Consider the following 27,345-nt stretch of genomic DNA (forward strand, 5'->3'; position numbering starts at 1 on the left):
CCCCCAGCCTGGCCCCAGGGCACCTGCATCCGTGGCCTGGTCTCTGGTCCTGCAGCCCATTCCCCACGTGGTGGAGGAGGGAGCCTCCTGCACCACCCCTGTTGGCCAGCGCCCCGGCCAGGCCTCTGTCCTCTCTTCCTTGGACATTATTCAGGTCTCACTTGCTCAGCTGGGCTCCCTGGGGGCCCAGCTAAGGTGGCACTACCCACACGCTCTGTACCTGACCTTGCTTTGGGTGCCTCTCTCACACCTTATGCTCCTCAGGCTCTGTGTACCTGCTGAGGTCTGACCCAGGTTGGGACCACCTCCTCCCTTGATTCTGCCCTCCAGTGATGGAGCTCGGCCTACATGGGCCACCTCTTTCCTTGGTGGTACCTGGAGTGACAGCGCCCCCCAGATCCCTCTTAATCTCAACCTGGAACATCTCAGCTCCAGCGGACGGAGGTCATGACCCCAGCCCCTACCTGGCACACGGAGGTGCCAGAAAGTTCTCCTGAGGAGGAGGATGGGCATCTCAGGCAGTCCACTCTTGGCCTTCACCAGACCAGAATGGAGGGCAAGAGGACAGTGGCCAGGCCTTGGGCAGGGGCCCAGCCTGGGAGCCACTGAAGAGGCTGAGGGAGTGGGGCTGGGCTGCGTGTGAAGCTCTAGCATCTCTTCCAGCCTGTGGAGGGCGAGGCCTTGCTCAACTTCCCTGTGCTGACCGCATCCTCCCCTGTCTGGCCTGGCCCAGTGACTCAGCGCTGTGAGCCCAGTGGAACCACCCCTTGAGCCCCTTGGCTCTCTCACCTTGGTTTCCTCGTTGTCCTCCCAGAGGCTGGACATCATGTTCTCTGAGGATTCTGTTTCGGTATGAACATGCCACGAGTCCCCTGGGGTGCCCCCAGCCCCCTGGAACTAGCTCTTGGTCACAGGCTGCCGTCTGTGCAGTGGGCTAGAGAGTAAAGGAAGATGGACAGATGGCAGCCTCTTGTCAAGACGTCCTAGGGGCCAACCTGGAGCTTGGTGCCCACCCATTGGGTGGTATGCCACTTTCACGCTGGCCTCGTGAGGGACATCCCTCTCTGTCTGCGGCTTACCAGGATCCCTACCTCTGCCTCTGGGCCTTGACCTCTGGGAAATGGCAGCGTTGGCCTCCCTGGTCCCCTTGTCCCTTCCAGGAGCCCTGTCCTTCCCACCAGAGTCCCTTCTTGGTTTCAGGACCATGAGGATGCCCTCCCCTGCTCCAGCTTGCCTCCTGGTTCACAGGGCATCCCCTTGTTCTTGAGGGCAGGGAAGACCTGGCTGGCTATTCAGGGCCACACTAGGGGGGTGAAGGACTCCACTGAACTCCCTATCTGGGTCCTCCTCTCCCCAGGACCCTGCGAGGGAATTTGCCCACCCCATTCTGGAGGTGTCCTCACAGGCAGGGGCCCAGGCAGCAGGTGGCAGCCCTGCCTTTCCTGCCTCTGGGGCCTGGGGGCAGGTGGAGAAGTTGCTGCAGCAGGCCACCAGGGGCATTTTCCCAAGCCGAGGAGGACGTGACTTCTCAAGGCCCCAAAGGTTGGCGCCCAGGCCGGCCCCACCCTACTTCCCTGTGCTTTTGGGACCCCATGAGAGGCCTGCAAGAGGGGTCCCACTGTGAGGTCAGCTCCCAGCACCATGAGCCCCACAGCCAAAAATCGGAGGAAGGACCTGGAGTCATCAGTGGTCAGAACTGGGGCCTCCTCAGGCAGCCCCTGATGCTCCCTGCGTCCCCTGGGGGCACTGCCGTGGGAGGGCATCCAGCTGCCAGGCCAGGCTGCTCATCCAGTGGTCACTTGGTGGCTATCGCGGTCAGGCTCTATTCCGGGATCCAGGACCCACAGCCCAAGCCCAGCCCTTTGAGTGGCCCCTTCTGGTTTACGCCACTCTCGGATGAAGCCAGCCCACCACCCAGGGTTGATGTCTGCTCTGGGCCAGGCAGGGCGAGGCCCTGGGGGCAATGACGCAAGCAGGATGGCCCAAGCTCTGCCTGGGCTGTGCAGCCTTGGCCCGCTCCTGAGCCCCTCTGGCCTTGGTTTCATCATTTATAAAGTGGGGAGGGTTCTAGAACCACCCCAAAGGGTGGCTGTGGGAGGTCCGTGTGACATGGAGGGGGCCATCCCATGTGACATGAGACACTCCAGGAAGCCGGGCCCCTCAGAGCCTGCTGGCTCTGGGGGGAAGGTCCAGCGCCAGCCCCTCGCCACCCTTCAGCGTCCCTCCAATGTTCTCACCCCACAAGCATTTACCGAGCTCCGACTGTGTGCCAGGGCACAGGGACAGTCAGATCCTGGCTGTGCAGCTCGCCAGGGACCGGGCAGGCTCCCTCAGCTTCCAATGCTCTGTTTGTGCATCTGTGGTGGGGTGACCACAGGGTGGCCTGTGGGGAGCTGACACGGGGGGCTCTCATGGTGGCTGGGGACTGCCTTGCAGGGTGGGCAGAGGGCATTCTGGGTGGGGGAGGGGAGGGAAGGTTGCGAGTCTGGTCTGACCAGCAGGATGGTGGACAGGTCAGGGGAGACGGTCTGGGAGAATGTGGGGTCTGGCCTGACTTGTGAGGAGACCGGGCAGGGAGCTAGGTGAGAGCGTCAGTGAGGTGAGCAGAGACGCAGGTAGGGAGACCGTCGAGCAGGCTGGGCCCAGGGGCCACTTGGGCTGCTGTGTGTTGATGCCAGCCCTGGTGGGCCCAGGAGGCAGGAGCTCCTGGAGGGCGGCGGGTGCTAGCTGGATGGTCACTAAATGCTGGTCAGATGAGTGAGGGGATGAGGCAGTGAGGGGCCTGAGCTGGGGGGTGGGCACCACAGAGACGGGGCAGTAAGATGGGGGCAAAGATGGCAGGCGCCAAGGGGCTCTGCAGGCCTGACTGGCATCCAGGACATCCCTTTGTCCTCCCACAGGCATGTGTTGGGCTCCTGGGGTGTGGGGCACGGAGAAGGAGTCCCAGGGAGGCCGAGTGGATAAGTTTGAAGATCTCAGAGGGGCAGTGGGGGCTGGCCAGGGGTGACGAGGCCCCTCACAGGGTGGCGAGCGCCTGGGCCCCTGGCAGCCTCCACCATTTTGCTGGCTGTGATGTGGGGGGACAGTGAGTAAGGCACCTCTCTGGGCCTGGCATCCTGCAAGCCTTAGCTGGGGCTCAGGTGAGAGGGTAAGAAGTTCTGGGGTTGTTGGGAGACTGGAGGAGGGGCCTGGAAGACACATGTCACCAGGAAACAGAGGTAGGAGCTGGCCCCTCCCGCGGGAAGCAAGGCCATGCTGAGTCTGGGGATGCCCTCGGGGTTAGCACTAGGGTCAGGGTTGGGGTCGGGTGGGTTAGGGTTGGCTCTGGGTCAAGGTCAGGGGCCAGGGATGGTGCAGTACACAGCTCACATACATTGTTAGGATCTGTCCTCATTGAAGAGGGTGTGACCTATTCGTCCTTTTGGTTTAGAGACACACCACCAAGCCCCTTCACTGGGGCTGAACCAGCACCCGTCATTCACATGGTGTTTCTAATCCTCAAGACAACGGGGAAGGGAACTTGTTTGCCCATTTTATGGAGAACCAAATCGAGTCCTGGAAAGCGCTAATACGGCAGGAGGGGAGCTGGGATTTGAACCCCAGCTCTGCCACAGCAGGTTACCCTGGTCTGGAGGCAGCGAGGGTGCCCAGGGCCTGTGGGATGTGGGTTCAAGTTCTCGGGGACCTCCGGGCTCCTCCAGCAGGGCGTGGCTATTTTCACGTGGTGTCTGTGCCATTATCCAGGAGGCTTGAAGGACTGACCTCCCTCTAGCAGCCACCTCCTAAAGCAGAACCTTTCTTCCCACTAATTGGGTGAGACGTTTATCCAGCACAGGCAGGACCAGCTTGGGCAGCAGGCATGCCATCCGGGTGGGGAAAACACAGAGGACAGGAAGGGCCGGACCAAGGGCATGGGGGAAGACTGTGTCCCCCAGCCTCTGTGCCCATCACTAATTGGAGCCCTGTGGTGCCACCAGCCAGATGGGCTGAGCAGTATTTTATCTCCACTTGTTGTCATGCCGCTCAGAGCCGGCTGGAGGGCGACCCAAAGCATGGGGTGGGGACCTTGGCGAAAGGTTTGCTTGCTGCCTGTGTGAGGCAGGCTGCCTGCAAAGGAGGTTTTGTTTCTCTTTTTAACTTGTAATCGAAAACAGAAACACAAAAGCGCACAGGTTATGAGTGCAGACAAACGGATGAATTCTCACACACCAACACCGTGCAGCAGCGCCCAGAGCAAGAGCCTCCCGGGGCACCCAGAGCCAGCCCGCGGCAGCCCCACCCGTCCGAGCGCTGCTTCCCGTCGCACCAGGGGACCCGCCCCGCGCCCTGTCTCTGCTGGAGGATGCACGCGGTCCACGGCATCTCTCCGGGCTCGCGCGTTCGCCCCGCGGAACTGCGCTCCACGCCCGGTGCAGAGCCGCCTGCCCTACACGCAGCCCTGGCACCCCTACGCCCCCTGTAGCCCCCCAATTGCAGCCGGCCCCCCACGTGCAGCCCCGGGCCCCCTCCCACGCCTCCCGTGCAGTCGCAGCCGCCCCAGGTGCGTCCCCGGGCCGCCTCCTCCCCACGCGCAGCCCCCGCCCGGGCTCAAGTCAACGTCGGGGCCACCAGATGGGCGCGCTCGGGGAGCCCAGCCGGGCGAGGGAAGGCCGTCGCACCGGGCGGCCTCGGCCGTCTGCCCTCCGCCCAGCCCCTCCGCGATGGCCTGCGGCCCGTCTCACTCGGCTGACCCCCGCCCGGAGTCGGGGGGCCGGGGACCCCCACGCGCCACTCTGTGCCGGCGCACGGGGCGGGCCCGGAACCCCACGCCGGGGCTCGCGTTTCCGGCCGGCGGGCCCGGAGCGCCGCACCGAGCACTGCGACGGACTCAGGTCGCCATGGCAACGCGGCAGGCCCGCGGCGCTCGGAGCGCGTCCCGGGTGAGGCGCGGGGGCTCGGGCCGGGCGGCGGGCCTTGGGTTCGCGGCCCCTCGGGCGCCCCCCGGGGCCGACCCGAGGCCTCCCGGCCCCGCCGAATGGGCTCCCGGGCGGACGCGCGCCTGCCCCCCGGGCGACCCGAGCGCGGCCGTCCCGGCGCCCCGTCGCCAGCGTCCCGCCGGGCGGCGGAACGGGCGCTGAGGCCGGGCGGCGCGGGCTGCGGACGGCCTGCGCCCGCGGTGTGGTCCGCGGTGCCGGGTGTCTGTGGTGGTGGGGCGCGTGCGGAAAGGCCGCAGAGCCTTCCCCAGCGCCCTGGCGAGCTCCCCAGAGCGCGCGCCTCCGGGGAACGAGGGGGCCGTCGCTGACGCGAGCCGGGCGCCGTCCGGGGCTGTGGAGGCGCGGCCGGCGGCGGGGACTGTGCTCCCCGGACCCGGGCAGGCCCGCGTGTCTTCTCGCGCCTGTCGTCCGGGGCACGTCCTCCGTCTCCCTGGCTTCCGCGAGCCCGCGTGCTGTGGAACGCCGCTGTTTCCTCCCGAGGACTCGCGCTCGCTGCGCCGTGGGTGGGAAGCGGCCGCCGGCCCGGCACGTGGTGCAGCTGTCTCGGGCGGGCTTTGGTCCCCCGGCGCCGTGGGGGGCGTCTGCATCCTGGGGTAACCGTTTTCCCCTTTGGAAGTAGTAACTGTGTGGTGGGGAGATACTTGAGCCTATGGAAGTACCTCGCTTCTGACCATACTAATTAGCCTCTCCCTAATTTTAGCATCCACAAGTGAGTGTTTTCTGAAACAATGATGGATGTCATGGTTGCTGAATGGGGATTTTTCCACGTCTGTTATTCCTTCTACATTGATTAGTTGGAATTCTTCTGTAAGAAAGAACCTCCTGGTTTTTCTGTTTATTCAGTTATTTATGTCAGTATAGATACTATATTTTTATTCCATAGGTTTGTGTTTATAATCCTTTGCTATTGTCTCTTGTTGCTCTGATTGTCCAGATTTGGGCATTAGGAGCCCCTTCAAGTGGGTTTGGCTTCCGTGTCCCCAACCTTTTTGAGCACTTCCTTGCTTTCTGGCACCACAAGATGCTCCAGGCTCACCCTGTGGTTTCCTCAACCCAGCCGAGAATCAGCCATTCTCTAAGGAGTGCTGGTTCCTTTTAGTGTAGAAGGTGGTGTTTAGAAAGCAAATGTGGGTGCAGGTATGCTCATTGCTACTGGAGTGTCTTTGCTTTTTGGCTTTCTCAGTGAGCAGAGCTAGGAAATGTGTATTTGTGTACACCACATACATTGGTATGCGTTTCTAGATCTGCATATCCGTGTATGTATCTTAAAAACTGTTTACAGAGTTTGTATAGAGAGAGAGAGAGAAAGAGAGACAGTTTATAGTGACGCCTGCAATTCCAATCTATTACCACAGGGTTCAGTCTAGAGTGCTTTTCCTCTCGGAATCTGGCTCCCATTTTCCTCAATATATTGACTTATTGCTCAATCCAGGACTACGCATACAGTAGTCTCAGAATTGCCAATCCACCTTTCTGTGAAAAGCTAATCTACCAACTAGACTACAGTATTTGCATGCAGTTGTTTTGTTTTTATCCTTGGAATATGTAGTCAAAATGCTGTTTGACGGAGTTGCTTTAGTGCATTTGTGTTATTCATTTGTAATAAGTTAGGTTCACTTGTTTCTGCTTATATTTCGTTTTGTCTTTGTTGATTTTCAGTTTCCGTATGTGGAAGAAACATTTCTGTGGTTGTGAAAGTCAGCAGAGTCTAAGCTCTTAACTACAAGACTATTCAACTTCTCTTCCATTTCATTTCTCATTTACTCCCTTTCTCTGGGGCGGGGGAAGGGGATTTGGTGGATGTAAACTCAAATACAAAGGCACTGCAGGCCCTCCCTGGAGAGGCGCCCTCAGCCCAGCAGGTGCCAGTACTGGGACTGTGATCTCTCTGCTCAGCTCTCTCACTTCAGGTTTCACAAATGGTTGTGGATCCTGCTTGACAGTCAGTGAAGTATGGAAAAGAGCCTTGGGGCCATGGCCTGTCATTTTCACTCCCTAGCCCTGCATGAAGGTGACATGGCTGAGTTTAGCTCTCACGGCTTGCGAGGGATTCCAGAGGGTGCCAGCATCGAGTTCCCTGTCCTGAGTGCAGAGCAGATGAGCCGCCTCTGGACTTTCCTTCAAGTCCATGAAAATATTTTGTAAATACAGCTCATTAAATATATTTGCAGAGCAGCAACAAGACAACGTTCCTGACCGAGGTAGATTTAGGTTCCTGTTCATTGGAGTGATGGGGTTCGTCCTCCTAGTGGCGAGTGGAAAGCCAAACGTATCTGGGGCTGCATCCTTCCGGGGAAGGAGATGAAAAGAAACGCCCCCCTTTTGATGTCCCTCTGACCAGCTGGTGTGCCTAATTGGCTTGTTCGTTAGGGTCTAGTGACTGACTTTTACTCTGTACGGATGGTCCTGTTGTGTAACTTTTGGAGTCTGCGACCGCTTTTGTTTTATGGAGGTCATGCGATGCTTTTCCAATTAAGTACTTGTGAAATGTTTATTCTGAAACAGATTGCTCCCTATTTGTGGTCAGCCGAGCAGAAGTGTGATTAATTTCGCTGTCACCTCTGCTGATCCGGGGACCTTTGGATTTGCCTCTGACTGTGCCGTGTTTTACTCTGATAATCTGGTCGTCTTGGCGAGGGCTGAGATGGGGGTGGGCAGAGTCATCCTCACGTGCTCCTTCCCTGTCTGTCTGGGGTGTGGTCACTGCAGCCAGCTGCTGGAGAGATGGGGGTGCCAGCAGGGCAAGGCCAGCCCATCTGCAGAGCCCACTGTGTTTGGGAAGTTCTTTCTCTTCCACGTCGCTCCTTTCATACTTCCTTGGGACTCATCCTTCGTCTGGAAGTCCTTCCTCTAACCAGGATGCCGGCTGTTGAGGGTCATCCTTGCAGCTCTGGCAGTCTTTGGCCCTGTTGTGATTTGTGGAGAGATCACTGGGAGTCCGTCACGAGGTGGAAGCGATGTCTTTGGAGGCTCTTTCTTACTGCGCTCTGCGTGTGGAGCATCCCACCCTGGGCGTCGCTCCCTTTGCCTCGGAGGAGGCTGGGGCCTGTGCTCAGGGTGAGGCCTGGGCGAGTGAGGGCGAGTGACACACTCCCCTGTGTCGTTGCCGGCATCATCTTCACGCCAGGGGCACATTCAGACTAATTGGTGGCTGAGGTGGTCTTCCAGGTGGGGCCTCTGCTGCCAGTGTCTGTTAGGGCCTGCAAGCTGCCAGTTTTCCGTGTGTGGGACACCTTGGCTTTCACAAGGAGTTGTTTCCTTCTTCCCAGGACCCAGGGATTTCCAAGTGCTTTTCAGGCCTGGTAGGTAGACATCTTCCTTAGATACAGAAAGAGTTGGAAAGCTCAGTATTTTCCAAATGAGAAAATCAAAGTGATGAGATCACCTAGCGCACTCCTGGCCCTTCCCCTGCCGGGGCAGCAGGTCTTCTGACCCCACGGATCCTCCTAGAAGACTGTGAATGCCGTGGGCAGAGCTGAGTTGACAGGGGTCCCTTGTCTCCCTGGAGATCTCTACAGTTTCCCCGGAAGTTTCCTGTGGTCCCTCCTGAAAACCGGATGCTTCCTGGGGACATCTGCTGGCTGACAGACAGATTGGATGGGATTTTGAGTGTGTGATGTTAAAGCTGTTTGATCTCAGCCTCGGGGCTCTTAGGATCGTCCTCTGGTGAGGTTTATGCAGAAGCAGGGCAGCCTGTTTTGTGACGAGGTAAGAAGGAAAGGAGCATGCAGCAATCGGGGGTTTACCTTTGGGGTCCTGAGTGCAGTGGACTCTGGGGTACACGGTAGAAGCTGGTTTCTCTCTGGGGAGCGGCTAGACATCCAGAGGGAGCTGTGGTGGGCCACGAGGGCCAGGCCCCGTCTTATGGGTCTTTGTTACTGTTCCAAACAGGTTGAACTTCATCTTGCTAATGGTTGGGAGCCACGGGCACAGTATCATGTGATCAGATGTCTGTACTAGAGGAGCAACTCCCGTGGGTGGCTGTGTGACCGATGCATTTAAGAGATGTGGCAGGGTGCCTGCACAGGACAGGGCACTAATGAGCGGTGCTCAGAGGAGGGGAGGCCGCTGACCCCGCAGATGTTCGTGTGCTCTCTGTAGAGAACCATAGAGAGGACTCGCGGGCACTTAGTCTAAGATCACAGCAGCATCGGCATCGTTTAATGTTGTGTGCTTGCTCAAATCCTGATTCTTGCCCTGTGAGTGTGTGCAGGCATGTGGGTTGCCCATTTGTGTGTCGGTTTCTGTTGATGAGACTGTGTCAGGCCCCGGAACTCACTAGGCTCACTAGGCCTTACACCAGCTCCTCACGCACGCAGCTCTGCCGGTGGTCGGCTGAGTTTGTGCATGGGGGCTGGGGCAGCCATTAGATGTCCAGTTAGTGTGGGTGGACCCTGACTGTGGAGGTCGCTGTGTGGCCTCGTTATTGCACACCGGGGCTTTCCCTGAGCTTTGTGGCCAGCCTGACCTGACGTAATCCTGGTTTCCCAGTGGTCCCAGGCGCCCTGAAGTCAGCGCAGGGGGCCCAGGTAGAGCAGGACGCGTGAACGTCCTGAAGACTAGGCAGAGCCCCTTCCTGCCCCTCCCTCTGGGCCGGGGCCTCCCGCCCCCGTCCATGTGTCCAGAGCAGCCCCATGCCGCCCCCGGCCACTCTTGATGTGGGGAGTCACCTCCTCTGCCCTTTTGTTCCCATGCTTCTGTCTTGTCCCAGCAAGGATGTCAGCCCGGCAGTGCAGGGACCTCAGCTGTCTGTCCTTAGCAGGCAGAACAGCACTTACCTCTAGTGAGTGCTAAAGAAATACTTGTGAAATGAGTAAATGAGTGAATTTAGGAATTCTTACTGTGTCTGTGAGGATTACATTACCTAGAATCGCATTTCCTGGTTAAGATGACCAGCACTATAACAGAATATAAGGGTTTGCTCACGAGTGAAGCAAACACTTGTCAGCTTCTGTGTGCCAGGGATTAGGGGAGAGAACAGGGTCTGAGGTGACCTCAGGACACACTTAGGGGGCTCCTTGACCGTCTGCTTGGGAAAATACTTGGCAACTGACTGAATTTGAAGCCAGTAACTCCCATTTTTACTGAATTCCAAGCTTTTAAAGTCGATGCCCTCAGTTTCTCTGTAATTCATTGATGCATCCATGGACACACTTAAAGATCAAGTTATCGTAGATCAGGGTGACTGAGCTAAAGAGCGAGGGCTGGCGATGAGAGGGTGGGGTGCTGGGCGTTCTCAGAGAAGGGCATCATTCCCACACCGCCGTCTGACCCCTGGGTGGTGACGGGCTCTCAGCACAGCCTGCGCCCCTCTGGACCTGTTGTGTGGGCAACCCAGCACCCACGACCTTGGGCCAATTTGCATCTCTCCATCCTTGGAGGCCCCCCTGAGCAGTTTTGCGTGTCAGAATCCACCCCTTCTCTGCCAGGTGACAAGACTGGGACAGTGATGATGATGTCTCTAGCTTGCCCTGGCGAGGAGCAGCCCTCCCCAGCCCCCTCCCCACCGCCCCACCCCCCTGTGGCCCGTCCTCGGCAGACACATGGGGAATAAGAGGTTTTTAGACACTTGTTAGCAGTTTCACAAAGTATTTTTATGCTGTTGAATCTAATAATTAGAAAATTGGACTTGTGTGTGTTTGGGTCTTTATTTCATTTTTTCTTAGCACTTTATTATATTGTGTTTTCCAAAAATGTCAGCCCATGATGGATTGGAAAGAAGAGAGCAAAGGAAGCTGCTCCTGGGTAGTGAATCTCCAGGAGACTGAGTTCTGGCTGCAGAGGAGGAGCCTGGGGTGGGAAGGGGCTTGGCTCTCAAGGGCCGCCCGCTGTCCAGGTCTAGCTCAGCTACTTAGCAGTCTTAGTTTTCTCATCTGCAGAATGGGGAGAGCGCCTCATATATCTTGTAAGGAACCGAGCTTGTAGGTAGCAGTGTTTCCTCTGGTTCCTTCCTCTTCATCCTGCAGGATCCTGGCTTTACTGCCTGTCCCCTCTGCTGTCAGGTGAGGATAGGGCAGAAGGAACCCTCGGGGCCTGGGCCGAGGGAGCCACCTTGTGGCTCTCCTGAATTCACAGTGTGACCAGACAGCTGGTGCCTGGCCCAGACCCTACCCCTGCTTTCGTGACAGCAGTCGCTGTAGGTGGGGATCTGAGGTGGGCCTTGTGGGAGGATGGCGAGGCCCTGACTACCGCTGAGCCTGATGCCCACCTTCTCTTTGCTGCAGCTGCTGCAATGCTGCCTCTGCCCTCGGAGCAGGCCCTGGAGGAGCTGCTGGTTCGCAAGGAGGAGGAGTGGAGAGCACTGCAGGCCCAGCGCTCCCAACTGCAGGAGGCAGCTGTGCAGGAGGTGCAGAGCCGGCTGGAGGAGGCACAAGGGAAGCTGCAGCGCCTGCAGGAGGACTTTGTCTACAACTTGCAGGTGCTGGAGGAGCGGGACCGCGAGCTGGAGCGCTATGACGCTGCGTTCGCCCAGGCCCGAGGGCTGGAGGAGGCCAGGCAGGCCGAGGTGAGCGAGCTGAAGATCGAGGTGGCCAAGTTGAGGCAGGCGCTTGCGACTGAGGCCAGGAGGCTGGAGGACGCGCAGCAGCAGTACCAGCTGAGGTTGCAGGAACATCGCCTGGAGCTGGAGCGGGTCCACAGGTAAAGGGCGGCCAGACTCCGCTCTCCCCCAGGGTGCTGGCAGCCTCCATGCACCTGCCGCTCCCCTGTGCTACCTGGGCGCCCACCCTGAGTCAGTATTTACTGAATGAAGGTAGACAAGACAATGCCTTGGTATCTTTTTCTGGATTCCGATGCAGCTGGAATTATTGGAGAGTGGTTGAAATATTTGGAACTTTTTCCATGAATTCCAAATCTATAGCATTGTAATAAAACATATTTGAGTTTATAATTATTTTATTGATGTGAAATATATATTAATTTCAAAACTAAGTGAGCTGTCTTGAGGCAAGTCAACTAAGAACCTGAGGCTCTGGTCAGAGGGTCCTGTTGGCTGGGCCTCTGGGAACTGGCTCACGTGTCACAGCCTCCTCCTCGGCTCTGCTCAGCAACCATGGTAGTGGGAATTTTGATGAGACAGTAGGAAAGAAAGGTAAGACAGGTTCGTGTGCAAATCTGGTGCTTCCTCTTCCCCTGATTTCAGAGTGTGTGTTTCCCTTATCAGGTGAACCGAGTGCGTCTTGGCAGGGTTTGTTCTCTGCGCGTGTGATGTGTGTGTCCTTGCATGTCACAGCCAGAGCATTCGTCCTGCATGTTCTGTTTTCACTTGATAAGATCTTGAAGAGTTTTCCATGTCATTATGTATTTTCCCAAGGTAAACAGCATTTAAGTACTTTTTTAAAATCACAAAGGTAATGTGTTCTCTTGGTAGAAAGTCTTTTCACCCAGAAGATGGTGAGGCAAAAAGTACAAACTACCTGAGGGGTCTGGTGTGTTTTCCCCGGGAGACGTCATGTCTTATACTTGAGTGGAGGTGTCCTGGACACACTGTTCACAATGGCCTCCCTGCTATTTGTGGCACCTCTTCTGCGTGTCCTGTGTTGAGTTCCGCCACATCCTTTTGAGTGACTGTCTGGCCCTCTGTTGCCTGTGCTGGGCCTGCTCCCTCAGACGGGTGCAGAGCTGCTGGCGGGATAGCAGCAGGTGCCCCTCTGCAGCAGGTGGCTTTCTGTGGCAGCTCAGGGACGAGGAGAGGAGACCCACATCTGTGGGTGCAGGGCCCCCCGGCTCAGAAGCCCCAGGCCCGACGGCCCACATCTCCTGTAAAGATGCACAGGTATAGCTTCCAGGGTCTCTGCCGCAGATACACCAGTCCCAGGAGTTTGTCCCAGGGAAGCTCAAGATGTTTGTGGTCCTTCTACAGGTTCTCCCAGTCCTGAAGGAGGAGGCAGTGTGCGAGTGAGCATGTCACTTACGTGAACAGTGCGGCTTGTAATGTTGTTCACACCCCATACCACCACCCCGGGGGCCTGGGAGAGGGCTGTAGAGTTTAACCAAGGTTGACCCCTCTCGGAGTGGGGAAGGGTCTCGATGACGTCTCACCTGCAGTATGGACATTGATGACTGGGCTCTCCCAGACTCCGCTGCTCAGAATTGCACTGTGATGCACTTGGGGCTCCAAGGCAGGTGCATTTAGCACAGCGACACGTGTGGCCGAGTTGCCCTCCATGGAAATACTGATTTTCCTTCCCGGCCATTTTTGAGTGTTGAAAGCACCTTTAAAGTGCTCTGTGTTGTTTTGTGAAGTGTCTCCCCATTCTTTTTGCCAAGTTTGGGACATTTTCAGCTGTTATTTCTTCAAATACCTTTTCAGCCCCACCCTCTTCTTCCTTCTGTTCTGGGACTCCAGTGACGTGAACGTTACATCTTTTGTTATTGTCCCACGGGTTCCCGAGGCTCAGTGTGCTTTCTTTTTCTGTCTGTTTCTCTCTGTTATTTTGATAATATTCAGGGTAATTTCTACAGTGCTGTCTTCCAGTTCTCTGATTCTTTTCTGTACTGTCTTCTCCTGCCATTGAGCCCATCCAGTGAGCCTTTTGTTTTGGTTATTGTACTTTGCAGTTCTCAGATTTCTGTGTAATTCTTTGTCATGTTTTCTTTGCTGAGAGTTTCCCTTTCCCATTTGTTTAGAGTATACTAAATGGCCTGTGGAAGCAGTTTTATGGTGGCACTATAAGATCCTTATTCCAACATCTGTGTCATCTTGGTGTTGGCATCTCTTGACGGTCTTTTCTCAATCAAGTGAGATTTTCCTGGTTCTTGGAGTAACCGCTGACTTTGCATTGTATCCTGGATACTTTGGGAATTCTGTGGGGAGTCTCTGGATCCCATTTCCTGTAGTCTTTTGCAAGCAGTCACCTGTCCAGGTGCAGCACACAGGTCCAGGTGGGGGGAAGTGTTGCTGCCCCCGGGTCTGGTGGAAGCCACCCCACAGAAGCAAAGTGCCAGTTCGTGTTTGTGAAGTTTACCTGCACCACGTGTGTCTGATGGTGACTATTCTGTATAGCTTTTCTTAATGCTGCGTTTTATATGTAGTGACAAGAACAGTGAGATCGACCATCAGCGGGAACAGTATGAAAACCTGAAATGGAAGCTGGAGAGAAGGCTCGAGGAGCTTGATGGTGAACTTGCTCTGCAGAGGCAGGTATGGTGTGCAGAGTTGAGCCCCTTCTCAGCTGCCTGTCCTGCCCGCCCACCCTGAAAGCAGTGGCCCCCGGTAAGGAGAAGACTGTTTTGTTGCCTGTATGGTATCCACGTGATCAAAGTGAAACTCTTGGGGCAGGTTTCCGTTCTGTGATGGTCTGGGGAGAAGGATGAGGGGGAGGTCTGATCTTCCTCTGGAGTAATTCCCACAGTGTCTTCTTTTCTCCGAAATGAATAAACACTTCCTCCCTTATTTATTTTAGGAAAAAGTATTACAAAGTTAAAATTTGAGTTATTGCCTGTAGAAAGAGCTGGGAACTCAAGTTGTGATAAGTGTATTTCCTTCAACAAAACAAGATGTAATCATAAGTTTAAATATAGATGTGTCAGCTGACAGGTGACACTTAAACCTGTCACCAAAATTTCCCCTCAGTGTCACTGAAACTCAGCCTACACTTCTGAGTGTCTCTGCTGTGTTGGGGTTTGGTCAAAGGATTTCCTCCACATTATGGCTAGAGTCCACATCTGTCAGAGCTGTGTGTGGGGGGGATGATGTGGTCTGCGTGTGTGCAAAAATGATGGGCTGCTTGAGTGCAGGGGTGACATGGGCTGCATGTATGCAGGGGTGACGTGGGGCTTTGTGTGTGCAGGGGTGTTGTAGGGCTGCGTCTGTGCGGGGTGACTGGCTGCATGTGTGCAGGGGTGACAGGCTGCGTATGTGCAGAGGTGATGTGGGCTTCATGGGTGCAGAAGAGATGTAGTCTGCGTGTGTGTAGGGTGATGGTCTGCATGTGCAGGGGTGACATGGGCTGTGCCTGTGCAGGAGTGACGTGGTCTGCATGTGCAGGGGTGACGTGGGCTGTGCCTGTGCAGGGGTGACGTGGGCTGCATGTGCAGGGGTGACGTGAACTGTGTCTGTGTAGGAGTGACGTGAACTGTGTCTGTGCAGGGGTGACGTGGTCTGCATGTGCAGGGGTGATGTGAGCTATGTCTATGTAGGGGTGACATGGGCTGTGCCTGTGCAGGAGTGACGTGGTCTGCATGTGCAGGGGTGACGTGGGCTGTGTCTGTGTAGGGGTGACGTGGGCTGTGTCTGTGTAGGGGTGACGTGGTCTGCATGTGCAGGGGTAACGTGAACTGTGTCTGTGTAGGGGTGACGTGGGCTGTGCCTGTGCAGGAGTGACGTGGTCTGCATGTGCAGGGGTGACGTGGGCTGTGTCTGTGTAGGGGTGATGTGGGCTGTGCCTGTGCAGGAGTGACGTGGTCTGCATGTGCAGGGGTGACGTGAACTGTGTCTGTGTAGGGGTGATGTGGGCTGTGCATGTGCAGGGGTGACGTGGTCTGCATGTGCAGGGGTGATGTGAGCTATGTCTATGTAGGGGTGACATGGGCTGTGCCTGTGCAGGAGTGACATGGTCTGCATGTGCAGGGGTGACGTGGGCTGTGTCTGTGTAGGGGTGACGTGGGCTGTGCCTGTGCAGGAGTGACGTGGTCTGCATGTGCAGGGGTGACGTGGGCTGTGTCTGTGTAGGGGTGACGTGGGCTGTGTCTGTGCAGGAGTGACATGGTCTGCATGTGCAGGGGTAATGTGAGCTATGTCTATGTAGGGGTGACATGGGCTGTGCCTGTGCAGGAGTGACGTGGTCTGCATGTGCAGGGGTGACGTGGGCTGTGTCTGTGTAGGGGTGACGTGGGCTGTGTCTGTGCAGGAGTGACATGGTCTGCATGTGCAGGGGTAATGTGAGCTATGTCTATGTAGGGGTGACATGGGCTGTGCCTGTGCAGGAGTGACGTGGTCTGCATGTGCAGGGGTGACGTGGGCTGTGTCTGTGTAGGGGTGATGTGGGCTGTGCATGTGCAGGGGTGATGTGGGCTGTGTGTGTGCAGGGGTGACAGGCTTCACGGGTGCAGGGGGATGTGGTCTGTGTGTGTGTGCAGGGGTGACAGGCTTCATGGGTGCAGGGGGACATGGTTTGCATGTGTGCAAAGGTGACGGGCTGCATGGGTGCAGGGGGACGTGGGCTGTTTGTGTGCAGTTGTGACGTGGGCTGCATATTTGCAGGAGTGATGTGGGCTGCATGTGTACAGTAGTGACAAGCTGTGTGGGTACAAGGGGGATGTGGGCTGTGTGGGTGCAGGTGCCAGGGTGACGAGGTCCCCTTCGTCTCCTTCCAGGATGTGCTGAGCTCATGTTGTCATAGCAACAGCCAGTGTTCATGGAAACTGCCTCCACATGCACGTGTGTGACTTTCTCTGCCCCTCACAACAGAGACAGTTTTGATCTGCATTTTACAGATGCGGAACTGAGGTCCAGAGACATTAGCTAACCTGCCCAAGATCCCCTTAATAAGTGGCAGAGCTCTAATTTGAGTCCAAGACATCTCTAGTGTGTGAACTCTTAGCCACTGTTACCCTGCCCCTGGATAACTACTCACACCTTATTTTTAGACTCATGTCCACGATGTCGGACAAGGAGCTGGATTGAGAAGTCAGCCTGTGCTGTGTCCCTGTCTGCCCCTTCTCAGGGTGCCGCTGAGAGCCGCTGAGCTCTGAGCTTGTCCCCTTGTCTCTCGGTGAAGGTGTCACGGGGCAGATGTGTACGGTGTGCCTGTGCTGGGGTCTGCAGTTCTCAAGGACAGACTTGTCATGCTGGCAGAGTAGGCCTGACTGCCTGGCCCACCGTCCCGCAGCACAGCACCAGCGCCCTAGACAGGATGGTGTCCTGTGAGGCGCAGGGCCAGTCAGGATGGAAAGGTGCCGGTGGACACGACTGTCCTTCTGACTGCACTTTCACGCGTGGCTGTGTCTGCCAACCGTGGCCGGCAGAGGCAGAGGCCCCGCCGATGCCCAGGCTTAGCATCCCATAGCGTATCACCCCTTCCTTCCCCGCTGGAAGCTCAAAGTTCGTTGTCTGTGATGCTGCCATCACTCAGAACATCCTTTAGAGCTCTTGAAATTTCCTACAGAGGGTTTTCTGTGGGGATTCTTGGGGACCAAACAACTTTGGTCATTGTGGGCAGGTGTGACTTTTGGAAACAGCTTAGAGTCATTAGAGCAGTGAGGCGGGGCCTGAGCTGGGTGATCAAGGGAAGTCAGTTGTGACTTATCTGAGTAGTGAGGAGTCTCCTCAAGTGGCACCAGAGTCTCTGGGAGGAAGGAAACTTGATGTTTAAACCCTCCAGCATTGGTGTTCTACCGAGGGCTGCTGCCAGAAACCTGGGTGGGCTTTGTCTGGTGGGTTCCGGAACAGTTGGAGCCCTGACGGTTCTCGGGTGCAGTGTGCTTTTGCTTAATCCTTCCCTGCCATCCTCCTCTTACTCTGTCAGAGCTCAAAGCAGGGTCTTCAGTGTGCATTGGCTTCGTGATTTCCTTGGGCCAGGTTCCTGTCCTTTGTTTCCGAAGATCTTTGTGTCCGTTATCGACTTGCCAGAGGTAAAACTGATTCAGTGGTGATAATGATTTTTCTCTTGAAAGATGAAACATAAGATAGTGCGAACTGAGTTAGTCTGGTTAACTCTTATTAGAGCTGTGAGTTGTAGACTGTGGACTTAAGGAAAGCTTCTTCCGTGCTGGTTAGCAGTCACACGAGTAGAAGGCATTGGAGGAGAAATGGAATGATTAGTTAATTCATTTCTTCATCTCAGAAATACTTTTTGAACACGAGGCACGTGGCTGGCACCCTTGCAGTCCCTGGCATTAGGACCTGGCTGCCCCGGGGGCGAGCTAGCACAGTTGACACCTAAACAGGACAGTCTCTAGCTGCAGCATCCCAAGAGCGTTGTCACCTGAGTGACAAAGGGAGGCAGGGTGGGTGGGGCTGACCTGTTAAATAAGGTGGTCAACGTGGCGCCCTGAGAAGAGGACATGTGGGTGAAGTCTGCAGGTGGTGAGGGGTGTGGGAGGGAGTGGCAGGCACCTGTGTGCTTGGGGAGCCTTGGGCCAGCATTCAAGTTCAAGGGGGCCTAGGCAGGGGCAGCTGAGTAGGGCTCACAGGCCCTCATAAGGGTGAACCTTGGCTCCACGTGAGATGAGGAACGCTTAGGGGCTTGGAGGAGAGGCACTGTGAGCTGAGTTGAGTTTTGAGAAGATCATCTGCGGCTGCACTGAGGACAGACTGTGGGGCCGGGGCAGCAGGGAGACCGTGAGGAGGCTGCTGCCGCTTCAAGTGAGAGGTGGGGCCTAGGACCTGGGGGGAAGTGGGCCGGTTTTGGACACACCTATCCGGCGGGGCCCATGGACACGCTGATGGATCTGATGGGGCAAGAGAGGCAGGTGCCTAGGACATACCCAGTTGGGGCTGAGTGCCTGGCAGGTGACTTTCCGTGTATTGAGCCGGGGAACTGTGTGGGGAGGATGGGGAGGGCGGTTGGTCAGGCTGTGTGGGAGGTGGCTCCTGGACTTGTGGGAAGGCGTGTTGGGCAAGAGGAAACTTTGCCTGCCGCAGGTCCAGGGAGTCACGGGGTACAGAGCTGGGAGCCTGGGACATCACCAGAGGGCGAGTATAGACAGAGGAGCTTTCCAGGCTGAGTCTTGAACACAAGGACTGGGGAGGCAGGGGATGTCGGCCAGAGGACTGCAGGGCGCAGGCAGGTGGGGGGCCTAGCAGGAGAGGGGTGCCCAGGAGCAAGGGATCACGGTAGCCCGAGGCAGGCAGAGCCCTACATCTCTAGGGTGAGGTGGGACTGGGAGTGGACATGGATGCAGCAGTGCAGTGCGAGGGCGAGGGCTTCTTGTTCCTGGTTAGATGTACCTGCCAGTCAGGGGCCCGGGCTCCACCTGCGTGATGGCTTCCTTCCCCCTGCTGGCCACAGCCTGCAGAACTTTGAACAGAAACCGAATGCTTCAATATTTTGTAACGCCATAGGAGGAATGAATGTCAATGATTTTCATATTGTGGTTCCAGATGGCGTTACTTATGTGACCCCTTATACTTCATTTTGCTTCTCAAAGGATGAAAACAGTAAATGTGTGTTTTCAGTTGTACTTCTGCACAGTGTTTCTGAGGCCCCCACTCGACCTTCAGAGAATGGGAGAGAGCCAGCCATGCATTTATCACTGGGCAGGTGTGCAGTTGCCCACCTGAGCGGGCACCCTGTCCCCAAGATTGGGTGGCTGGCTGGCAGCCTCAGGCCTCCCTGTGAGCTCCATGTGGAGGCGGGAGCCAGGGAGCCTGAGAGAGGCAGGGCAGAGAGGCCAGAGGGGCTGGGCTCCTGGCTCCATCCCCCTCAGAGAGGGCTATGTCGTCGGGCTCACTCTCCCCTTGATGGGACCTTGGAGACAGAGGAAGGAGGCTCTTCCGTGCAGGAGTAAACCAACAGAGGAAGACGGCCTCGAGGAATGCCGGGGCCTGCATGGGGGAACTGTGGAGGGAAGTTCTGGGGTACAGCTATGCATTAGCCCAGGGAGAAGCCAGACTGGAACATGGAGACCGAGGGCCCAGCAGGATAGCACTGCAGGAGAAGGAAGGTTTGTGCTGTGGGCTGCATCCTGGGAAGTGGACACACTAAGGAAACGTGAGGGGCCGAGGCTGACAGAGAGACAGGCAGACAGCAGACAGACCAGACAGACAGGGAGACAGACAGGCAGAGACAGGCAGATAGGCAGGCAGACAGACCAGACAGACCCACCGACACATGAGACAGGCAGGCAGACAGGCAGAGACACAGACCAGACAGACAGACAGACAGGTGGAGACAGACAGGCAGGGACAGAGGCAGACAGAGAGACAGAGATAGGCAGAGAGACAGACAGGCAGGCAGAGATAGACAGATAAGCAGAGACAGACAGAGAGGCAGGCAGATAGAGAGAGACAGAAGTAAAGAGAGAGAGGAGAGGGGCTGGCCCAGTGGCCGAGTGGTTAAGTTTGCGCGCTCCGCTGCAGGTGGCTCACTGTTTCGTTGGTTCGAATCCTGGGCGCGGACATGGCACTGCTCATCAAACCACGCTGAGGCAGCATCCCACATGCCACAACTAGAAAGACCCACAACGAATAACATACAACTATGTACTGGGGGGCTTCGAGGAGAAAAAGGAAAAAAATAAAATTAGAAAAAAAGAGAGAGAGGAGAGTAATTCAGAACAGGAGAAACAAGGAGCTGTGCAAGACGTGAACTGTGACCATTGTTGACTATTGGGTGAGCAGTGAATCATTTTATCGTCCTAATGATTTATCAACTTTTGGCTTTTCGATTCATCCTGTGGGTGAAGCTCGCAAGACGTATGTCTTTACAGAGCCAGGTGTAACAGAGCCAGGATGGCCACACTGGGAGGTATGGGCTGCTCAACTGTTGCCTGTTGTAGCAAGGACCCAGCAGATAGCTCAGAACACTGACACAGGAAATGGTGGCGCCAGCGTGTTATTTAGAGACATAGAGGGAAGCAACAGGAAAAGCGTTAAAAGTGGGTGGTCAGGGCAGGGGCTGGGGAAGGGGCTCCCGGGGCCTCATGTTTCTCGTTGTAAATCCTTCAGCAGCTCTCCAACTGTCCATGCCCAGTGGCTCACTCTGTGCAGAGCAGAAACTGACCTGGCTAGAGGGAGAAATAGGCTGATCCACGTTGTTGGGGTAAACTCTGGCTGCGGTGAGCCCTCCGATGACATTTGTGCAGATATTACAGATGGCGGGTCCTGCTGTCGACTCTGTCGTCTTCTCCGACTCGCTTCTCCAGGGTCTGTGACGGGCTCCCTCCTTCAGGGACCTCTGCTTCCTGACCATTCACTTGTTGGTCATGCGTGGTGGGTCTCTGCTGGGTCCTCACTGTCTACCTTTCACCCTGAGCCCTTTCTGTTCCAGGAGCTGCTGCTGGAGTTTGAATGCGAAACGCAAAAGAGGGAGCATGAATTCCGCCTGCGCGCCGATGGCATGAGCAACTTGGTCTTAATGCACGAGCTCAAGGTAATGGGGGACTGTGACAGTTTCCTCATCAGAAGAGGGAAGCTCCTCTTGAGTGTGAGGCAGCTTCTGAACTGTGAGTTAGGGTTCACACAGAGGCCTCCTCCTCTGCACGTGGACCAAGGCCTCCACCGCATGGAGCCGGGGGCGCCAGGGGAAATCAGCGTCCACCATGGCGCCCACCACTTGCCCCACTCAGGAGTGACCATCACTCTGCCCAACCACTGCTGGTGCCACTGCTCTGGGTGCAGTTACCCTGACCTTGCGGAAGTGCCTTCCCCAGGATAAACTGCCACCCTGATCCTGGCCGAGATGCGAGGGGCTCTGCAAATGCTGTCCTTGGCCTGTGTCCTACCGTGAGCGCTTGGAATGGGCCTGTGAGGAGGTGCTGGGTGTTCCCCATTTACAGCAGAGGAGGCCAGACTCGGGGGGTCAGTGGTCTGCCTGAAGCTCGTGCTGCCAGCCTTGGTGCTAGCTGGGGCCTCTGTGAACTCTTGGGTGAACATGGGGTCTCTGAAGCACCAGCCCTGACATGGCCAGGGCATGTGTGAGGAGCTTGTACGCCTGATCTTTAGCACTGAGGCGATGACCAGCCTTGAGGGAAGCTGCGATTGTGCAGGGGGATGAGGAAGTGGAGGGTGATGCCTCGCCTGGCTCTGCTGGCCCCTACTGGTTACCCCTGGGCTGGCGTACAGCGGCTATTAGTAAGATAGAAACCCTGCCGTAGTGGTCAGCAAGGGCCTGTGCCCCAGGCCTTAAGTCTCCCCACAGTGCTGGAGTCCAAGGGGCAGCACTGGGCCAGCTGGGGGCCCCGGGGCCCCTGGCAGTTTTGTATGGCTGGAGCCCAGGCCAGGCAACCCCCACCCCCAATCTCACCTCCTGGCACAGACACCATTCTCCCAGGAATACTGGCCCAAGTCCTGCCCCTCTGCCTGGGTCCCCCTGACTCCAACCCTGGAGGAATGCTGACCCTTGTGAGCCAGGGCCAGCAGGCATTGGACCTCAAGGCTGGGGCTGCCCCACAGTGACCCTCACCAGGCCACTTTGGGCACTTCTAAGCACCAGGGGAGAGAGGGCAGGCAGGATGTGCAGGGCCACCCTGTGCTCCGCAGCATGGCGGGCAGTCCTGTCAGAGGAGGGCAGCAGGGGCAGGTGGGGCTCCTCCGTCTGCTGTGGGAGTTGGTTACAAACCCCTGAACAGTGACCCCTCCAGGGCCTCATGGCTTACACAAATCAGTAGGAACTGATTTGGGTGCAGTGGCCATTACTGTCACCATATTGTGCAGTCGAGGAACTGAGGCCTTTTGAGATAACTGAGGTTATTTAAAAGTTGATCTGAGTGGGGTTGCTCAGCAGGAAGGCACATTCTCACAACCTCCACCCGAATGTGTGAGTCCAGTATTTACACGATATTCCACCCTGTGCCCAGAGCCGAATGGAGTTCCATTGGTCTGTCAGAGTGATAGTCTCAGCTCCACACGGGCTGTCGAGTGGGTAGCGTGTCTCCTGGTCGAGGGTCTCCTGGGAGTGTTCACCGTGGCAGAATGTGAGGACGTTCTCTCTGTGTTATTGCTTCTTGAGTTCTCATTTTTCTTCCCTCCCGGTGCTGATGAAAGGGTCATGCTCACCTCTGACCCCTAGTTTGTTCCAGTTATATCCTCGTTTTGAATTCTTTTGCTCTCTCAAAGGTTAAACTATTGAACAAAGAGCTTGTGGCTCTGAAAGAAGCTGGAGCAAAGGCTGCAGAGTCTCTACAGAGTGCTGAGATGGCCAGCTCGGAGCTGGAGCGAAGGCTGCAGTGCAGAGACCAAGAGCTCAGGGAGCTTGCCGCAGTGAGGGATGCCCGGTGCGGAGCCTGCCCCGTCTCTCTTGGGTGGTGGAAGCTATGTGCCATGCAGTTTGGACTCTAAGTCTGGAGGTTTCTGCCTGTCTTGGCTTATTTGTGTCAGGCTGGCTTTGCTGTAGTCCCTTACCCGCTTTTTCCACAAATATTTGTTTTTAGGATTGAAGACTTAGAGGGTAAACTTTGCTCTGTGCAGCTGACCAGGAAAAAAGAGGAGGAGATGTTTAGGAGGAAGTGAGTATTTCTGGCTCCTGATGTCAGTGGCCCCTGGGACGGGAGGGAGACCTGGCCGAGGACGGCGAGTATACGGTCCAGGGCAGAGGGTCCCACCAACCAGGGGCCCGCCTGGCCTGCAGACTCACTGCTTTGGATCCGCCATTGTGCTCCGTGCAGAATGTTCTCTAATATTTAGGCTTTTTAGTGTTTTGAAACTTAAAAGTGTTATTAACCAGTTTATCAGTGTTAGATGGCAGCAACAAGTGCTGCTTTGGTGTTACGGTCACCTTCGTTTTAAATGACTGTGGCCAAATCCTTCGACCCTCCTGGCTCTATGCTCTCTGGGTTCTCCAGAGCCACCTCTTCCTGTGGAAATGCATGTGTCATCCCTCAGTGGGGATGTGTACCTGGCAGGGACATGGCGAGTTGTCTGTGTCCTGGGCACTGCTGGGTGTCATGGGGCCCCCAGCATGTAGGCAGGGTGGCAGCCCCTGGGCAGAGACCCTGAGAAAGCTATCAGAGAGTACCCCCCTCAACTGAGATGTGTGAGGCTGTCAGGTGCAGTGGGGGCTTGAGAAAGGCCAGGGCAGGCTTCATGGGGTGGGGAAAGCGAGGCCAGGTGGGTGTGGGGGAGTGCCTTCAGTTGGGGGAACCCAGGCCTGCGGATAGGTGGGCCCTGGGGAACCCGAGAGGGGCAGCGTCCATCCGCTTCAGTTGCCATTTCTTTTCTGGAGCAGCGTCACTGTGGCTACATGTAAAATGCATGCATGATGATCAAGAAGACACCATGTAATGGAGACGGGTGATGGTGGTGCATCAGGGTCGTTTTTCTTATATCTTTTGTTGTGTTGACATGATGTTTGTGCAATATGTACAAATTGAGAAGAAAAACTTTTAAAAATGGGTCTGTTTACTGCCTTTCCACTGTAATCAGATGTGTAGTTGGAAACTGCTTTCCAGACTGCTGGATTGGTGCCCATTGGCAGTGGAGAGAGGGGTTGTGCCCTCAGCTGGCGGCCAGCACGTGGGAGTGCCTCCCAGGGCTGGCACGCTGACCAGCACTCGTGAGGGTGAGCGTCAGTGTTCTCAGCCCCAGATGGTGAGACTGAGGTTGAGTGGACATGTGGGCGCATGAGCAGGTCGTGGCAGAATGTGGCCGCGCCTGGACCACCCCAGGCCGGTGGTGCGGGGGCTGCTTACTTCATGGGCCCAGAGCCTGGCATCTAAGACTTGCTCAGTCAGTGTTTACATGTGAGGAGTAAACTAGTGAATGCTAGGAAGATAAATAAACAGCGCCTACCTTGCAGAATGGAGCACATGGTCATGATGAGACATGAGCACCACACCCCTGTAGCACAGAAAGTGTGGGAAATGCCGAAAGAGGTTCTGGGATCTGGGGTCCAGAGTGGGGCCCTGCATGAGCTGCTGTGGGACTCGCTGTGTTTCAGGCACGAGGAGCTCGACCGTCTGGCCAGGGAAAGGGATGAGGTGCTGGCAGCGGTAAAGGACGCCCACGTGGAGCAGCTGCGGGTGCTGGAGTCCAGGGCTCTGGAGCTGCAGGCCCACTGCGAGACCCTCGAACTGCAGCTCCACAGGGCCGAACAGAGGCAGGCGGACGCCTTGAAGGAGAAGGATGCCATCATTGACAGGTGAGCGTGTGGGTGGAGTGCCTGGCTGCTCCTTTCCTCTGTTTCAGGTGAAGGGATGTGGGTGCTGGGGTATGGGGGATCACTTCTGGTAGCTCTCTCGTCGTTTTTCTTAGCCAGTCTTTACTTTCCTTTTCTTGTTTTCAAATCATGTCGTTAGTATGTGTGTATGCATGTACGAATGCAGGCATTTATTTATTTGTGGTAAAGTAAACATAATGTAAAATGTACCCTCTTAACCATTTCCAAGTGGGCAGTTCAGTGACATTAAGCGTGTCCACATTGTTGTGCAGCCATCACCCATGCATCTCTAGAAGCCTTTCCATCTTCCCAAACTGACCCTCTGTCCTCATGAAACACCTCCCCTCCCCCTCCCCCAGGCCCTGGCACCCACCGCTCTCCTTTCTGTCTCCATGAATGTGACTCTTCTGGGTCCTTCATGTGAGTGGAATCATACAGTATTTGGTCCTTTTGTGACTGGATTATTCCATGAACCATAGTGTCATCAAGGTTCATCCATGTTGTAGCACGTGTCAAAATTTCCTTCCTTTTTAAGGCAGAATAATATTCCATTGTGTAACTAGACCACATTTTGTTTAGCCAGCATCCGTTGATGGACACTTGGGTTGTTTCTGCCTTTGGCTGTTGTGAACAGTGCTGCTGTGACTGGGGGTGGGGTGTGCAAATATCTGTTCAAGTCTCTTTTTTCAGTTCTTTTGGGTATATACCCAGAAGTGGAATTGCTAGATCACATGGTAATTCTGTGTTTAACTTTCCGAGGAACTGCCAGACTGTTTTCCACAGCGGGCGCACCATTTTGCACAAGGGTTCCAATTTTCCCATTCACTGGTTTCTTTTTATTCCTAGTCTTCTTTCCGGCATCTAGGCTGGGCCAGGACAGGTAAGCAGCCCTGTGCCACTGTGTCTCTGTCTAGGAGAAATGCATACGTGTAGACTCATTGTACTTGTAATTGTAATTGTAACTGAACTGCTGTCTCCTGGCTGCCAGGAAGGGAGTGATCCTTAGAGAAGCGTGTTCACTGAAGACAATGAAGACAATTAGAATCATTTGACAGTGTTTAGCATGCTTAGCAAGTGGCTTTTCCCCTTTGGGGAATATTTCTGTCTCTTTTTTATAGAGAATTCTCTGCCCAGTTATATTCCTATTTGGGAGATAATGGCTCTCACAACTGTAAAATACTAGGAAGTAAAGGCTGATTCAGGAGAGTTTCCTCAGATTTGGCATGTTATTTTATCGTTTGATCTATTACATGAAAGCAGCCGCAGTTGGAGAAGCTGAAGTGACCAAGTCTGACGGGCATGTGTTCCTGCGTGTTCCTCCCTGCTGGGAGGGCTCTCTGGGCCCTTCTCACAGGCCAGGGCTCAGGCCAGTGTTCGGATCTCCAGAGCTTCCTCGCACGGAAGCCGCGGGGCGGGCCTCATTCCGCCTGCCCTCACCTCTCCGCGTGTCCCTCCTCAGTTTCTTCCTGCTCCTCGGTGTGACCGACCCAGCAGGCTGTGATGAGCAGCGTCCGTGCCAGTCGGGCCTGCTGCTGCCTGGGGCCGCGAGTTGCCAGGAGGGAGCCTCATTTTCTGTCACAATCTTTGCGTTCTGAGACATACTCTGCTTAAAATCAGCAAGAAACACTTGTATCTGGAGCTTGCTGTCTCGTTGGTCCTGTTTGTGGTGATCTTGCAGAGAACGTTAGTTGATGAATGCTCTGATAGAGAAATGAGGACCCCGAGGCAGCTTCGTGAGGACGGCAAGTGCCTTGTGCAGCCGTATAACCTATAACATGGGAGTGTGATGGGGCCACACAGCCATTTTAACTTTCCAGTGCCCACAGTTAAGACACAAAAGAAATTGGTGAAATTAACTTCAGTAACATAGTTATTTAGCCCACCATATTTAAAATGTTATAATGTTGCATATCTTTAACAAAAGTAATCAATATAAAATTATTAATAAAGAAGGATCATTAAATTTTCCTGAACAAAATTATTGCTGAGGTATTTTGCATTTTTTTGGTGCTAAGTTTTGGAGCCACATCTCAGTTCAGACTGGCCACATGCTCGGGAGGCATGGGTGGCCCCTGGCCCTGTGTTGGACAGAGCAGATGTGAACGCTTGCCTGCGGGGGTTCAGGATTGGTAAGGTCAAATTCGCATGCTCTCGGAGCGCTGACCTGGTTGTGCTGGTTGGTGTTGGCAAATGGGAGCAGGAACCAGGAGCACACGTGTGAACATGTGTAAAGCCCTTGCTGTAAGCACATGGCTTCGTGGGGATTCGCTGGAGACTGAGACGAGAGAACAGTATGGTTCTTGAGTTCCAGCAACTTCTCTTGTAGCTGAAGAGGCCCAGCACACACGTGGAATTGTGTAGGAACAACGTCAGGGAGTGCAACAGGAAGCTCAAAGTCCCACTGGACATTGTTGGAGGCCTGGGCAATCGACTTGCCAGGGCCGCCAGCTGCTCCCCTTTCCCACCTGGAACATCAGAAAAGCTCCAGTTACAGGTGACCTGCTGGCTGTTGTCCCTTGGCCCTTAGAACAGAGTTGCTGACAAATGGGCAGAGAGGGAGGTTGTCTTTTTGAGATCCCGATCAGGGCCCCAGCTAGTTTGTGTCCCTTTGTCTT

At 55.6% G+C, this 27,345-nt stretch overlaps 1 protein-coding gene across 12 annotated transcripts in view; it reads left to right on the top strand.

Annotated features, from left to right (window-relative positions):
- The first annotated feature begins 4,789 nt into the window (after positions 1-4,789).
- The window catches only part of CCDC57 (coiled-coil domain containing 57), a 120,966-nt gene continuing 98,410 nt past the window's right edge, over positions 4,790-27,345 (top strand). For 4 of the 12 annotated variants that reach the window (XR_011522774.1, XM_070559613.1, XM_070559618.1 and 1 more), the window contains exons 1-7: positions 4,790-4,919; positions 11,198-11,612; positions 14,007-14,115; positions 20,906-21,007; positions 22,693-22,850; positions 23,007-23,081; positions 24,512-24,712. Coding sequence is in view for 10 of the 12 variants with exons in the window: in XM_070559613.1 (XP_070415714.1) it covers positions 11,206-11,612; positions 14,007-14,115; positions 20,906-21,007; positions 22,693-22,850; positions 23,007-23,081; positions 24,512-24,712 (1,052 nt within the window). In the remaining 2 variants the exon portion in view is untranslated. Of the gene's footprint in view, positions 4,920-4,942; positions 5,567-8,661; positions 8,682-11,197; positions 11,613-14,006; positions 14,116-20,905; positions 21,008-22,692; positions 22,851-23,006; positions 23,082-24,511; positions 24,713-27,345 lie in introns of those variants that run through there. The other 8 variants (XM_070559616.1, XM_070559621.1, XM_070559620.1 and 5 more) reach the window with 4 other exon arrangements.

The sequence above is a fragment of the Equus przewalskii genome, chromosome 10, assembly GCF_037783145.1.
Source record: "Equus przewalskii isolate Varuska chromosome 10, EquPr2, whole genome shotgun sequence".
Lineage (NCBI taxonomy): Eukaryota > Metazoa > Chordata > Mammalia > Perissodactyla > Equidae > Equus > Equus przewalskii.